A 14,562-nucleotide genomic window follows, 5' to 3' on the forward strand; every position below is an offset into this window, starting at 1 on the left:
GTGTTCATATCCACCCCTGCCCCTGGCTCTCTCTCTCAGCTGGTTGCCAGTGTTAAGTAGAAGTGTCAGACCTGTTGGCAGCTCCTCCACACCTCCCTGCAGAGCTTCTCCACCTTCTTCAGCTTCATGATGGAGAGAAAAAAGAAAAAAGAAAAAAAAACATCCACAATCCTCACGTTGCCGTTCTAAATTGGGAGCGGCAGGTTTACGATGGAATCTGTATAGTTCAGTAGCTGGTCGGCTTCAGGAAACTCAGCCTCAGTCTCTCTCCTTCCTCGTCGGATCTGCTTTCTAAAGCAGAGCCTCCTGGCTTCTCTCCCTCTCGCACACTTTGCTCTCCTCTCCTTCACTCTTTTGAGGTTTCAAGCCTCGGAGCTACAAGACTTTACATTCCACACTCTTCCATTCGGCTTCAATCATTCCATGGTTGGAGAAGACCACCCTCCACCTCCTCTCGGTTATCCCGCTTCTCTTTTCCCGGCACTCGTTAGTCAATCTCTTGATGTTTCAAGCTTCAGAGGAACCCGCAGAGAAACCACACACTTCTCTTCCACTGAGATATTGGTTTGCAAAGTGGTCTTTTTCACCCTCTTTCAAAAAAAAAAGTCCTTTCTGTCAGTCTCGACCTCAGAAAAACACACTGAAAAACTGCCCTTCTTGGGTATCAGAAGCACCCGATCCTCTCCACCTCATCCCTCCTTGGTTACACTCCTCCTTTCCTTGGTCCCTCTCCCACAGTATTTTCAGACTTTAGAGAAACACAATCCTCTCAACGCAAGTGCAACAAGCGTCCACAAATACGTCTGTGTTGTCTCACACTTCCCTTCTGCATTTGTCTCTCTAAAGCGGTCCGTTTCTTTCCCTTCATCTTGAGATCTAGTCCTATTTTAGGTTTCTTTGCTGCGTTTCGCTCAGCTGACTGTCAACCCTGTGAGCTTCTCCACAGTGGGAAAACCCTTCAACCAGTCCTCTGGCTGCCTTCTTCCTCATTCCTGCCCCCCTGTTCCTCTGTTCCTCTGTGATGATAATCATCGTATGGTCACGTCCAGGCCCTCCTCTGGCCCAGAAGGAAGCCTCTGTTTATCAGGGGAGGGTGTGTGCACACACAAATAGAGATGTCAGTTGACACACACACACACACACACACACACACACACACACACACCAAGTGTGGGGTCATCTGAAGGTCAAGGCACAAGGTCACTGTGCAGTTGTAGCCCTGCCTAACTGTTCCTGGTGCCAGTATAAACTCAGGATCGTGTGTGTATGATCCTGAGAGGATGGGCAGAGATTTGGTTTTGGCGTCGTCAGCTGAAACAATGCCTCCACCTCCAGATGAACTCCTTGGACAGGACCTCCTGCTTACATAACGGAAGAATATAGTCTACGTAATAAAATGTCTGTCTGCCTATGACAGTACACCGACATGTAAACATAGCTTCTTCCAACTGTCCTCAAAATAGATTCATGTTTGTTTAGGCTGCATGAGAGTATATTTTTGTATGCGGACAACATTGCAAGAATGTGAATCGCCGAGGGCCTAGAGAGTATCATGTGTATGTTGGCATGAAATTAATGTTCGTCAACAGAACCAGTAGGAAGTGAAACATGATTTTCACCAAACAATGTAATGTCTTTGCTGACAAAGTAGTTTTGGCAGGAGAAAACACTGACTGGAATCAAATTGGACAACTTGTACCAAATGAGAAGGCGTCTGGGCAGAGACCCGGGATACTTCTGGCTTGGTCACACACAATTGGCCGTGTCTTCGGGTGGGAAGCCAGTGGGTATATGAGTCCTGGTCGCTGCACTAGTGCCTCCTCTGGTCGGTCAGAGCGCCGGTTTGGGGGGGCAGGGGAACTACTGGGGGGGAATAGCGTGATCCTCCCATGCGCTATGTCCTGCCGGTCAAACACCTCGCTGTCAGGTGAAAAGAAGCAGCTGGCGACTGCACATGTATCGGAGCGGAGGAAGCATGTGCTAGTCTCCAACTCTCCCAGATCGGCAGAGGGGGTGGAGCAACCTCGAACCTGCGACTCTTGTGTTGGTAGGCAGGGAATCTATAGCTGCACTCCAGACGCCGTCTAATTGCATTTTTATTATATTGCGACAATTTATTACATTATCGGATACTACACACCAGTCAATTAAAAACTAAATGCTATATTTAGCTGTATTCAAGACCTGCTAAGGCTTTGAATTTAGATTAACTAAGACAAATTATGACTTTTCAGGGCTGGCAACACCCTGGTGCACGCTGGTGTGTGTGTGTGTGTGTGTGTGTGTGTTCTGTACCTGTCCCCCCAGCTGTTTCATAAGAGGTTGCAGTTCGCTGAAGAGGTCATAGCCTTGGTGGAAGAAGGTCAGGTGGGCGTACATGAAGGACAGCATCTGTGGAGAAGACAGTGATGCCGATTAATCACAAAGACAATATGGCCGCCGCATCGACCCTCCCATGTTCATTCAGTCATCTGAGATGGTTGGAAAAATATACTTACCGATTTAAGGATTTCCGATCTTCTCTTGGATTGTAGTACGTTGATCTGGATTGAAGACAGTGCAAGAAAGAAATTTAGACTTTTGATGCTCTTCAATGAAACTGCAAATCTAAACTAAAATTGCCTTAAAATTAACTTTTATGCCCAACAACTAGGGATGCACGATGACATCGGCACGTCATCAGTATCGGCTGATAAAGGCTTTAAAATTAAATATAGCCGATATAAATGGCGCTTAAATGACATGAAGCTTAACCCAGGGAGAGCATAATCTAAGCATGTTTAAGTAGGATGAGTCTTAGTTTTGTTGGAAAGAAAATGTTAGATAATAATTTGTAAAAATACATGGCATGTTTTACATAACCTAAATTGAAGCATCAGCCTAGGAGTAGGCTTAATAATGTGTTAATTCCACTACAGGGGAAACTTCATGTTCTATGAAATTAGGTGGGACAAATGCGTGCATATATCGGTATCGGCAATCAGCCAAAAGAGTTGGAAAACATATCAGATATTATTCACAAAAAATAAGATAAAACATTTAAAATATCTAATATTGTGCATCCTTCCTAACAACAACATTCATATCCAACAACCCACACACACACACACACACAACAAGCAACAACAAGCTACCTGAATACACCAAAGAAAGTGGGGGCAAGAAAGAGAGGGTAAGAGGGACGGAGAAAAAGACTGAATGAGATAGAGAGAGGGAGAGAGATAGAGACATAGAGATAGAGAGAGAGATAGAGAGAGAGGGAGAGAGAGAGACAGAGAGATAGAGAGAGAGGGAGAGCGAGATAGAGAGAGAGCGAGATAGAGAGGGAGAGAGAGAGAGTGAGATAGAGAGACAGCGAGATAGAGAGAGCGAGATAGAGAGAGAGCGAGATAGAGAGAGAGAGAGCGAGATAGAGAGGGAGAGAGAGAGAGATAGAGAGATAGAGAGATAGAGACAGAGAGATAGAGAGAGACAGAGAGAGAGAGCGAGATAGAGAGACAGAGAGAGAGAGATAGAGAGAGGGAGAGATAGAGAGGGAGAGATAGAGAGAGAGGGAGAGAGAGAGATAGCGAGATAGAGAGAGAGGGAGAGAGAGAGACAGAGAGATAGAGAGAGAGGGAGAGAGAGAGAGAGAGCGAGATAGAGAGACAGAAGCTGTGTTTCCATTACAGTTTTTCGCAAAATAATTGCGATATTTCTACAACTTCAACAATGTCCAATTGCGACTTGTAGGCGTTTCCATTGAAGTTGAGTTTGAGTGACGGCACACACACCTGAACGCAATTCCCCGTGGCAGCAGCTGCCACAGTGATTACGCACGGGGATCTGCCCCATATCCCGTCCCCAGCATGCTCAAATCCAACCAATGGTCAATGCAAATCACCACATGAAGTTACAACGCATATAAACGAGCCTGATTATCAATTCAAAAGAAAATGAGTGTCAACATATTGCTGGCTGCAGTGAATGCAGTGAGCGCGAGAGGCAGAGGAAAAAAGGTAGCCTACAACTGCGCGCCTGTCACCATGGACCGTTTCTGTCATTAAACATGATCTATTTTCCCCAGCTCCGCTTTTGCACAACACTCGTCTTTCTGCTAGGTAGCGTTGCTTAAAAGTTTTCCACTTGCTGCGGAGGTTTTGCCACGGTTTATCGAACCCTTTCTCCCTCATTTTCCTTTCATTTTCCGCTCCTTTTCCAAAGGAGAAGATGGGTCACATGACATGCAAATGCGAAAAATGCGTTTCCATTACACTTTTGCGATAAACTGCTATATCGACACGAAATTTACGTGTTCCATTACCCACTTTCTATTGCGATATTTAGATTTTGCGCATTTCTGAGGGTAATGGAAACACGACTACTGAGACAGAGAGATAGAGAGAGAGAGAGAGAGAGAGCAGAAAGCATAAGAGAAGCTTGTGGAACAGAGAAGCTGTGCTGAGGAAAAGGCAAATGAAGGAAGGCAGACAAGCGTGAAATGAAAGCAGTGAAGTTGAATAATCACACTGTCGCCCCAAAACATGACTGGGCTGCAGCACCTCTGCCCACCACCAGGGGGAGCCCTTTGTCTCAAACTTGACCCACCGCCTGTCCCACCTACCATCCACACAGCCTGCTGCAATGTAACCTCTTCTGTGTGCGTGTGTGTGTGTGTGTGTGTGTGAGAGAGAGAGAGTGAGTTAGGGAGAGGGAGTGAGAGAGAGCAAGAGACAGAAATGGAGACAGGGGACAGTAATGTCCCCCCTCTGGACTTGTGGACAGAGCCCTGGTGGACTTCAGTCGTACGTCCCGTGACGGGATGTGTTCAATGTCATCACATCAAGTCTGCCAGTGCAGAGAATGCAAGGCTATTGATAGTACTAGGGGTGTTGTCATTTTGAACAATTTCCATAATCGAAATTCGGGAAAATTAACGTTCAATTATCGATTATTGATAGCATAATAATAATAATAATATATATATATATAATATATATATATATATATATATATATTTTTTTACTCTGGTCTGGTAATAACGCTGCGCGTTCTCGGCCAGCTATAATGGCGATGCCGCTGTGTAGTAAGAATATCAGACACTAGCGCTGTGGCCAGGTAAACAAACATGTTACATGTCAGGTTACATGATGTAAGGCAATCGGCGTCTTCCAGCTTAGCTGACAGCACAAGAGTCAAATCAACAGGCCTGAGCCTCACTGAGGTCCGCAGACCGCTGGGTGCGTTTGTTTGTGTCCCCGGCGCATGCCGGTGTGAATTCCCCATGTTTAAAACAGTTTTGTTGGCACAAAGGCCCGTGCCCAGCCAGAAAACTAGAGACTATATGAAGCTCCACCTCACGTTAGTCAGCTGTGCAATGGAGTGGGGCGAGGGGGAACGAATTCCACCCAGACCTAGTCCGAAAAAAAAAAAAAAAACAGGAAAAAAATCCACGTGATCAAATTCATTCCTCAACGATCAATTATCGATTATCGATAATTGATGAACATCCCTAGATAGTACTGCATTCTGTTACATCACCACACGGCCATCTTGGCTTACGTTCAAAGCAACCACCCTGCCGAAGTGTCTTTGAGCAACAATATGCAACGAATCCCGATGAAATCCAGAGTAGTAGCGGCAGCAGAAGAAGCAGCAGCAACTACATGTAGCGTATATAGCGCTTTCTAAAACCAACGTTTATAAAAGTGCTTCACAAGTGAGAGAAACAAATCACAAAACAATAAGGACACCAACAAAAGATTAAAAACACCAGAAACAATTACGCATAAAAGGCCAGATACTATAAAAGAAGTGATTGAAAAGACAATGATTTTGCTAACCTAATTTCGTCTGATGGCAAATGCCCGATGGCCTGGGCAGGAAACATACTTGTTTGTCGTGCGGTCACAGTGGCTTCAGTAAGCCACAACATTTACAAGACACTTGCATTATTTCACAGCCAATTAGCCGTTTTCTTCGAGCAGTGCCTCTAAATAATGTCTGGCAAACTGACAGAGCGCCTGACGGAGTCAACAAACTCACCAACCACAGCCACACTTTACTAGCACTCTGGCTGGTAATTGGTGGTAATTTCCCACCCGACTTGTTGGACTGTGAGGAAACAGAGTTTTGGCCTGATTGTAAAGTCATGTTCAGGGATTTTCCAGGTTTATTTGGAGTTTTGTAGATATACAACCACCATTTACTTCTAATGAGAGATGACTGTGCTGCTACTTGTTGGTGTGAATTAGTGTGTGCAGAGGACACACATTGGGGTGTGTGTAGGGAGTTGGGATAGTGCAGCCAGCGGTACCACACACCCTGCCTTCCAACATGAGGGTCGCAGGTTTGAGCCCCTTGAGGGGGGTGGGGCACTGGGGCGGGGAACTCGGGGGAATAGTGTGATCCTCCCACACGCTACGTCCTGCCGGCGAAAGTCCTCGCTGTCAGGTGAAAAGAAGGAGCTGGCGACTGCACATGTATCGGAGCAAGCATGGTGCTAGTCTACAACTCTCCCCCAGATCGGCAGAGGGGGTGGAGCAACAACTGGGGCAGCAGGAGGATTGGCAAAGTACAAATTATATGGGAGGGGGTGGAATGATCCAAAAATAAAAGAAAAAAGAGGCATTAGTGTGTGGTGTGTGACTGGTCTATGAGTGTACAGAACAGTTACACAATGTATTATCTGTTTTACTGCATCATCTGTGCTTTTCCATTGTATTACAGTAGATTCACATCCTGCTTTTTGCTTCAGTCAAACAGCAGATGTTCTGTGACGGGACCATAAAGCGTGTGAGCCTCCTCCTGCATGATATGGGCACTACGTGGCACAGCACACAACTACCTTCTTACAATGTGCCGAACCTACGTCTGGCTCATAACCTGCCATATCCTCTCTCTCTAGCATTGTGCCTGTGTCGCTGTCAAGTGTGCGCTATATATAATTAAGCAAAAATGCCACAAAAAAAAACAATTGAAAACGAAGACAAAAACGGAAGAAAAAAATCCATCTCAAATGTTTCCTACAAGCTGCAGTTGCAGAGGTCAGCTGGATTTTGAAAAGTGCTGACAGCACTAGCCATTTAACTCAGCTGTGCTGGCTGCTGCTGCGTTTATAGATTTCCTATGAGCAGACTAACAGGCTAGATAAAAAAAAAAACTCAACTCATTTTTCACAGCGAGCCAGGAGAGAGGCTAGGATGCAGGATATATCGCCAATCATATTGCTATCGGCCAATGTTAGTAACATGAATATATCGGTATCAGTACAATGAGCAAAATAACAGCAATGTTAATATCGTTACGGGTATTGGCCACAATTTTCCTATTGAGAGGAAGCCATGGTGTAAATCTGTGTTTTATGGGCTTTTCCAAATGTTTTGGAAATAAATAAAGACACTGCTTTTTCAAATTCACAGTGTTTTTACATGTGTTTTTTTCAGTATGTACACAATTTGATGATCATAGAAACTTGTTTTTATACACATAGTATCGACATCGCTAAATATTGGTTATCAGCCATAACGCCAATGTTAATATCGGTTATCGGTATTGGCCAAAATCTTCGTATGGGTGCATCCCTAAAAGAGGCTGATGAAGCAGTGGGCCAACTGTGAAACATGAGTACATAGTAGTAATATAAGATATATTCGATTCAATTACAATTCATCTGCCAACGATTTGATTCGCTGCAATGTACGCTGCAATGGTGAATGTCAGCAACTGGCTTACAGAGTCTCAACTGTGTCTTAATGTGCAGAAGACAGTTTGTATGTACTTCACAAAATCAAATTCAACATCTGGTAATCCTGGAGTGTTTGGTGCTGGAGAGCCAATAGTCTCTCATTTTGAATATCTTGGCATTATCCTTGACTCTACACTATCTTTCAAAAAGCAGGTAAAAAGAGTAATACAGACTGCCAGATACAACTTGTCAAATTTCAGATACATGAGGAATTGTTTAACATCTACTGCTGCGATTCTCTATATGAACGCAATGATCATCTCCCATCTCATGTACTGTATGACTAGCTGGACCCATGCAAAAAACACAACCATGAAACCCATTCTCTCTCTGTACAAGCAGACTCTCAAGGTGCTGGACCGAAAACCGTATACTTACCACCACTGTTACATCCTCAGCAAGTACAGAATCCTCAGCTGGGAAAACCTGACAAAATTCACTGATGCCTGCCTACTGTTTAAAATTTTAAATGGTAAGGCCCCTCCACCTCTCAGTACTTTTGTCAAACAAAAAACATCTCATAATAGGTCCACAAGATCTTCCCAGAGGGGGGACTGTACTGTGCCGTTTAGGTCCAGCTCCTTCAGTCAATCCTGTTTTTCAGTCAGAGCCACTCAGTTTTGGAACATCATACCAACTGATATAAGATACTGTGCTACCTACCACACCTTTACAAAAAAACTCAAGACCTGGCTATTAACAAATCAAACATGTGACCACTTGTAATCAGTTAATTGTGTATTGTATTATTGTTTTTACTATTATTTTGGATTGTGTTGTAAATATTGTGTTTTACTTTTAATGCTTCTGTTTTAGGTGTATGGTTTTATAACATCTTGCCAAAAGGACTACAGTTGCGAATTAGCCAGTTGGCTAAAACTGGCGCATTTACAGTAATGTTGATTAATGTGTACTGTCCTTTTTTTTAAATAAACTGAAACTGAAACTGATTCAATTCCATGATGCATCTCGATACAGCTCAAAGTATCACATCCTCAATTTTATATATTATTACTGCACATGGCTACTTTTTCATCAATTAATACAAGCAGTCAAATAAACAGTATAACTCAACTCCCTTTTTTATTTAGAAAGTGCTTTAAAATCTGAATGTCAAGATACATTTTAAACATAAACGATTAATCTTTCAATGATTCGATTCCACGTCGCGATACATCTTATAATCGATTAATGTTGACACCCCTATCAGGATTTAGAAGATGCACTTCGACAGGAACAGGCCTTCAGATTAATTTGACCTTGAGGTATTCTGTGTTAAGGTGCGTTCACACCGACCTATTCAAGTTTTTCGCTGGCATCGAGTTTACATACAAAGTCAATGCAAACGAGCGATTGAGCGTATATTAGCATGGGAGAAAAATCGATGGGCGTCGAGCAACAGAGACAGAGCGATAGGGAGAAAATACACTCGTCGCCCGAGATAAAATATCCCAACTCAAGCGAAATTACGCTGGCATCAGTCGCTCGCTGTTCAACGCTGATTGGCTGCCGTGTGAGAGTGGGTCAAGGATCACACTGGCTTGGAACAAACCGCTGGTTTATTGTGTGGCAACAAACCGCATTGACAGCTGATTGACAGGCTGACAGCTGACATGAAGTGAAGTCTGTACTACCGGTATAGAGCTCGCGTTAGGAGCACGCTGATAGGCTTAGCTTGTAAACAACTACGGTGGCTCGTAGTAGACAAACATCATGACATTGCGTAACGTTATAGCCCCCAGATGTCCGTCAATTATTGTGCCTGTTGATGAGCGATTTAAACAGAGCGACAGAGCGATTCCAAAGGGTTGAATCGAGCGACAGAGAGAAAAATAAATATCTCGTGTGAACACAGCTTTAGACCAGTTTGAGCATTTATAAAATGTTTGAGCAAAAGATATGCAGGGTTTTGATATATACCGCCCCCCCCCCCCCTCCCCTTTTTTGGGGGGTAGGGGTCAGTATTGATTATCTCCTTAAAAAATCTTGCTATTTTGCAAGCAAAGGTCTTAAGGTGACTCACAACCTGTAATACAACCCAAAATATCCCAGACTCAGCAATTATACTATGAGTATGTTTTATTTTAATTTTTATGGTGGATATGCTAAGTCTGAAAGAAACTATCAGTCACCTGTAAGAAGTCAGTCTACTCCTCCTGAGGGGTTTAAACTGAGAGAGAGAACATGTTGAGTCTCTTCACTTCCTCCTGTACTTGGTCTGAAATGAGCCTGTCCAGTTTAAACAAACAGACGTCTTCTTCTTCTCTTCAGCTGCTGTTTCTCTTCAGAGCACTTCATCAAAACATGATGGTTTTGGTACAACTGCTGTCATGGCACTATGGCTCTGACCGTTCCCTGCACTCTTTACTACTCTAAATGCTGCTTCCCTCAAACAATGATGTTTATTCTGCACTCATTTTAAATCACTTTAAAGATATGAAAAAGTAAATGTACTAAAGTATAGGCCCATTTAAAAACATTGAAAGGTCAATTATTTATTAATTTTTGCCTCCTTTTTAACTGAAATCAAAAAGGTCATTGTTGTGTACTTGGATGTTATTTGTGTTAGGTAAAGAATCTATGGGAAAACCACTTTACCCACAAGGAACGATCAAGACCAACTACTACCATTGCCAACTTTGACCACTGCTACAGCAGCACTACTATTATCACTTCAGGGTTCCCCATTTCCACACCTTCTTAAAGATCAAATTCAAGGGATTTTCCAGACCCAATTCCCTCAAATTCAAGACCCCAACACGGCATAGTTTGAGATGGATCAAGGTTCATTACAGTTACAACACTGATCATGTTTATAATGCAAACAACGTTCAAGGCTTTCCCCCCCACAATTAACAAGCTTTCAAGCATTCCAAGGACTCGTGGGAACCCTGATACTGCAACTGCCTCTACTTCTGCTAGTACTACTACTGCCATTACTACTAGGCCTACTACTGCTTCTACTACTATTACTGCAAATACTGCTACTACTACTACACTACTGCGGTCTCCACTGCTAGCACGACGCAGCTAAATCCATTCTGCAGCAGTTTAGCAGTACTGTATGTATGATGGGTGGAGGAGTTTGGGTGTTTCACATTGAATGCAACAGAATTAAAGCCAGCTGCTGTGCCACATCAGCATTCTCAGCTTGACTCAGCATCTCATGTGCTATATCCCTCCCAACCCCTACTTGACATCTGCTTTACATAGACGCTTGTATGCTTATGGCATTTTAGCTATCTTGATCTATATATCTATCCATATTGCAGTTTCATTTTGTAATAATGTGTGTACATTTCATATTGTAGACACCTAAAGGAACAGAATGTAGCGTGTGGTGTAAGATTTTGCACAATTTGTTTTCCAGCATTTAAGATAAACATCATCAACATCAACATGACATGCTAATGCTTAGGTTCTTCTAGGTTGAATTAAATGAAAGATTATCTCTGACATATAATGTGATTTTCAGGCAATATTTCCCCTCAAGGAGCAAACCAACCTCCTCCAATTTATTGAGAAACTGCACATATAGCTTTGGCTGAAGTGCTTCTAGCCTGGAAATTAAAAAATAAATAAAAAATGCCTGTAGCAAGTAAGTAAGTCTTTATTTATATAGCACCTTTTAAAACACAAGTAGTGACGAAAACTTGAAACTGAGAAGTCAGCCCGAACTCAGGTCAGCCACTAGGAAACTTAAAGGATGGGTTTACCGATGGGGAATATGAATATATATTAATTCTTAAAAAATCTTAAATTTCGAATCCGTTGAAATTTTTGAAATTGCTTGTTCACAGCCAGAGAAAAAAATAAATGAAAAAAAAAAAAAAAAAAAAATTGGGCCAGGTGACGCGTTTCGCGTCGAAACGCGTCACCTGGCCCATTTTTTTTTTTTTCCATTTATTTTTTTCTCTGGCTGTGAACAAGCAATTTCAAAAATTTCAACGGATTCGAAATTTAAGATTTTTTAAGAATTAATATATATTCATATTCCCCATCGGTAAACCCATCCTTTAACTTCAATTTCAAAACCAGGTTTCAACCAGTAGAGGGCAGTCGCTATAGACGGTTTTAACTTGACAACAAAAACATTCTAAATTGAACCCTCGCTCATTTCCTGTTGCAGTGTTTGTTATGGACATAAAAGAAAAAAAAACATTCAAGTGCAGGACTGACCATTCTGTGAAAACCGTCTATACATACAAATTATAAAATACGTATGTCGAATTCAAATACTTCGCACGTCGTCAGGATTTGAACCTGATTCCATCAACAACACTACTAAATTCCCATATATATACATTTTCAGCTGAAAAAAGTGGTTTTGGTGTCCAGTTAGGTTTTAAAAACTGCAGTAGTAAATTACATGCTGCCTTTTGAGCGCTGAGTTTTGGATCCATGGGTGAAGCTCTGTACCTGTAAGACGTAGTCGAGGACGATGTGTCTGAAGCACTTGCGCGTGGCGGTCAGGATGTTGGTGGCTTCCTCCACCTCGTGCTGCTTGTTGCGGGGGGCCTGGGCGTTCTTGGTCAGCGCCACCTCCTTCTCCTCGCTCACCTTGTCAAACTGCTTCTTGGCCTCTTTGAACTTACGCAGGTCTCTGACAGAGAGAGGGAGGAGAGGGAAGGTCAGAAAAAACACTTACTACATTTCTAGCCTGGTCAAAAACCATCCTGATTCATGTGACTTCATATTCCGTTTCACTCTAGGTATCAGTCTAGAGACTCTGAGCCCTCCACAGCCATTTCAGTGGGCGTGAGTAATTGCCTTGACAGGCAACTCCATCAGCCAATCAGCATCGTCAAATCCAATCCAAATCCACTCGGAAGAATGGTGAGAATGTATTTCTCTGCTGAGAAACTCCACTGGTGCATATTGTTCTCCTTTAATTGTCGTTATTGATTATGTTTCTGCAATAACTGCAATTAGGGCCGTGTTCACTCGTTACCGCTCGTTGCTTCAGGGGAGCCGCCTTTCGGTTTTCTCCCGCGGTGTCACTGATTGGCCGGTTATGTTGTCAACTACGAGGCACGTCCCTGATTGGCCCGTGCACTTTTGTAATTTGGTGAAATGGCTGGAGGGCGGGGCTGAGCCGCAGGATTAAACATAAATGTGAGGTCACGTGATCAGGATGGTTTTGCAGGCTATTAAATGTCAGAAGGTGTTCATCGTTTAGGTGTTTATTAAATATGTGGGTGTAACGAATAAGAATCTTCTCTCTCTGTTAAGCCTGTTCAAATCTGTTAAAAATGAAATGCAAAGCTCCTCCTATAGCGTCATTCAAATGTACAGAACGGTTTGATGAATGAAGCTTTTCAGCAACTAATCCTGAGCATATCTAACTACGTGTGTTGAAGTGATAAATCGATGTTACCTGTTGGGAGCTGCAGCAACTACATTCAGCACAATGCTACTTTGACACACTTGAGCGTGAAACTTGCTTCTGAGGTCAAATGAGACACTTCCACTATTTGTTTTTCACAATCATGTGAGGTGAAAGGTCGGCATGTCAAAGGAAGTGAGGCTCTCTCAGGGTCAGCTGATAGTACGGGAACACACGAGGGTCGTGGTACGGGAACGGGAACACACGTGGTGATTTCACTTTAAACTGCCATGTCAGCTTCAACGACACAAGAAGTTCACCACTTATTTTGAGGGGGACACATTGCGAGTCTTATTTTGAGGGGGACACATAGCGAGTCGTCCGGCTGTGTTTCTTGGTGCGTTTACGCTAAGTGAGATGAAGTCACATGTGAGAGCGGTGAGGCAGTGAGTCATTGTGAAGGAAACATGCTTCCCAGCGTTCCCAGAGAAGCCCGGGTGCTGTGAAGGAAACATGCTTCCCAGCGTTCCCAGAGAAGCCCGGGTGCTGCGGATACGGCTGTTTAGCCCTTCTGTGCCGGAGGCAAAGACGGCTAATCCTTAATAATGAAATAAACCAGAAGCCGTGGCGGGGCTTTGCACACTGGTACAAGCTGTCTGGAAGGCAACACTGTATTAAAGTAGGTCGTCTGAAACCACATTTGAACGGGAAAATATTGACGATACTACAGCTAACACACCATCTTATTCCATTCATATGCAGGTTTTCAATGAGAGGAGAGCAGGCTTTCTCCCTCTCAGCCACTATGCTATCATCAGTGGGATATTTGTCAGGCTCTTATCGTGCTATATGCTATATGCTTCAACCAAAGAAGATGAAAGAGCAGCTACTAGGAAATACATGAACTAAAAAGCAGAGATGCTCACAAGTCATTTCTTGCAAGTCCAAGTCAAGTCTCAAGTCTTTGAGCTAGAGTCCAAGTCCAAGTCTCTTACGGATGAGCGTTCCATCATCTGCTGCATGGAATCCGTTCTGCTTAGAAGACTGCACAGCTAAAACTGAGGATTTACTTATCCTCACTCCTTTATCTATTAGCATGCACAGCATCAGCATCGATTAGTTGAAATGATTATTAGTAGACCTTTACTTAATGTTAATACACAAAAAAATAAAGATTGTTCTCAAGTCCCAAATCCAATTCAAGTCTTGAGTCTTTGAGCTAGAGTCCAGTTCAAGTCTCAAGCCTTTGGTCACAAGTCCAAGTCAAGTTTCAAGTCTCTTACGGATGAGCGTTCTATCATCTGCTGCATGCCATCCGGTCTGCTTAGAACACTGCATGGCTAAGACAAGGAATTCAAAGCATGGACTGTATTAGTAGTTGACATCATTGTTAGTAGACCTTTCCTTAATGTTAGTACACAAAAACAAAGATTGTTCTCAAGTCCCAAATCTCAAATGCAAGTCAAGTCTCAAGTCTTTGAGGACAAATCTCAAGTCACTTTGTGTGTGT

The 14,562-nt window shown here is 43.1% G+C and overlaps 1 protein-coding gene across 1 annotated transcript in view; it reads right to left on the minus strand.

Moving 5' to 3' along the window:
- The window catches only part of LOC310786836 (arf-GAP with coiled-coil, ANK repeat and PH domain-containing protein 2-like), a gene marked incomplete at its 5' end in the record, with an annotated part of 157,934 nt that overhangs the window by 88,132 nt on the left and 55,240 nt on the right, over positions 1 to 14,562 (minus strand). The window contains 3 exons of the mRNA XM_083648153.1: positions 2,296 to 2,391; positions 2,499 to 2,543; positions 12,146 to 12,329. Of these exons, the coding sequence (XP_083504279.1) occupies positions 2,296 to 2,391; positions 2,499 to 2,543; positions 12,146 to 12,329 (325 nt within the window). The remainder of the gene's footprint in view (positions 1 to 2,295; positions 2,392 to 2,498; positions 2,544 to 12,145; positions 12,330 to 14,562) is intronic.

Source organism: Poromitra crassiceps (assembly GCF_964638095.1).
Source record: "Poromitra crassiceps genome assembly, chromosome: 12".
NCBI lineage: Eukaryota > Metazoa > Chordata > Actinopteri > Beryciformes > Melamphaidae > Poromitra > Poromitra crassiceps.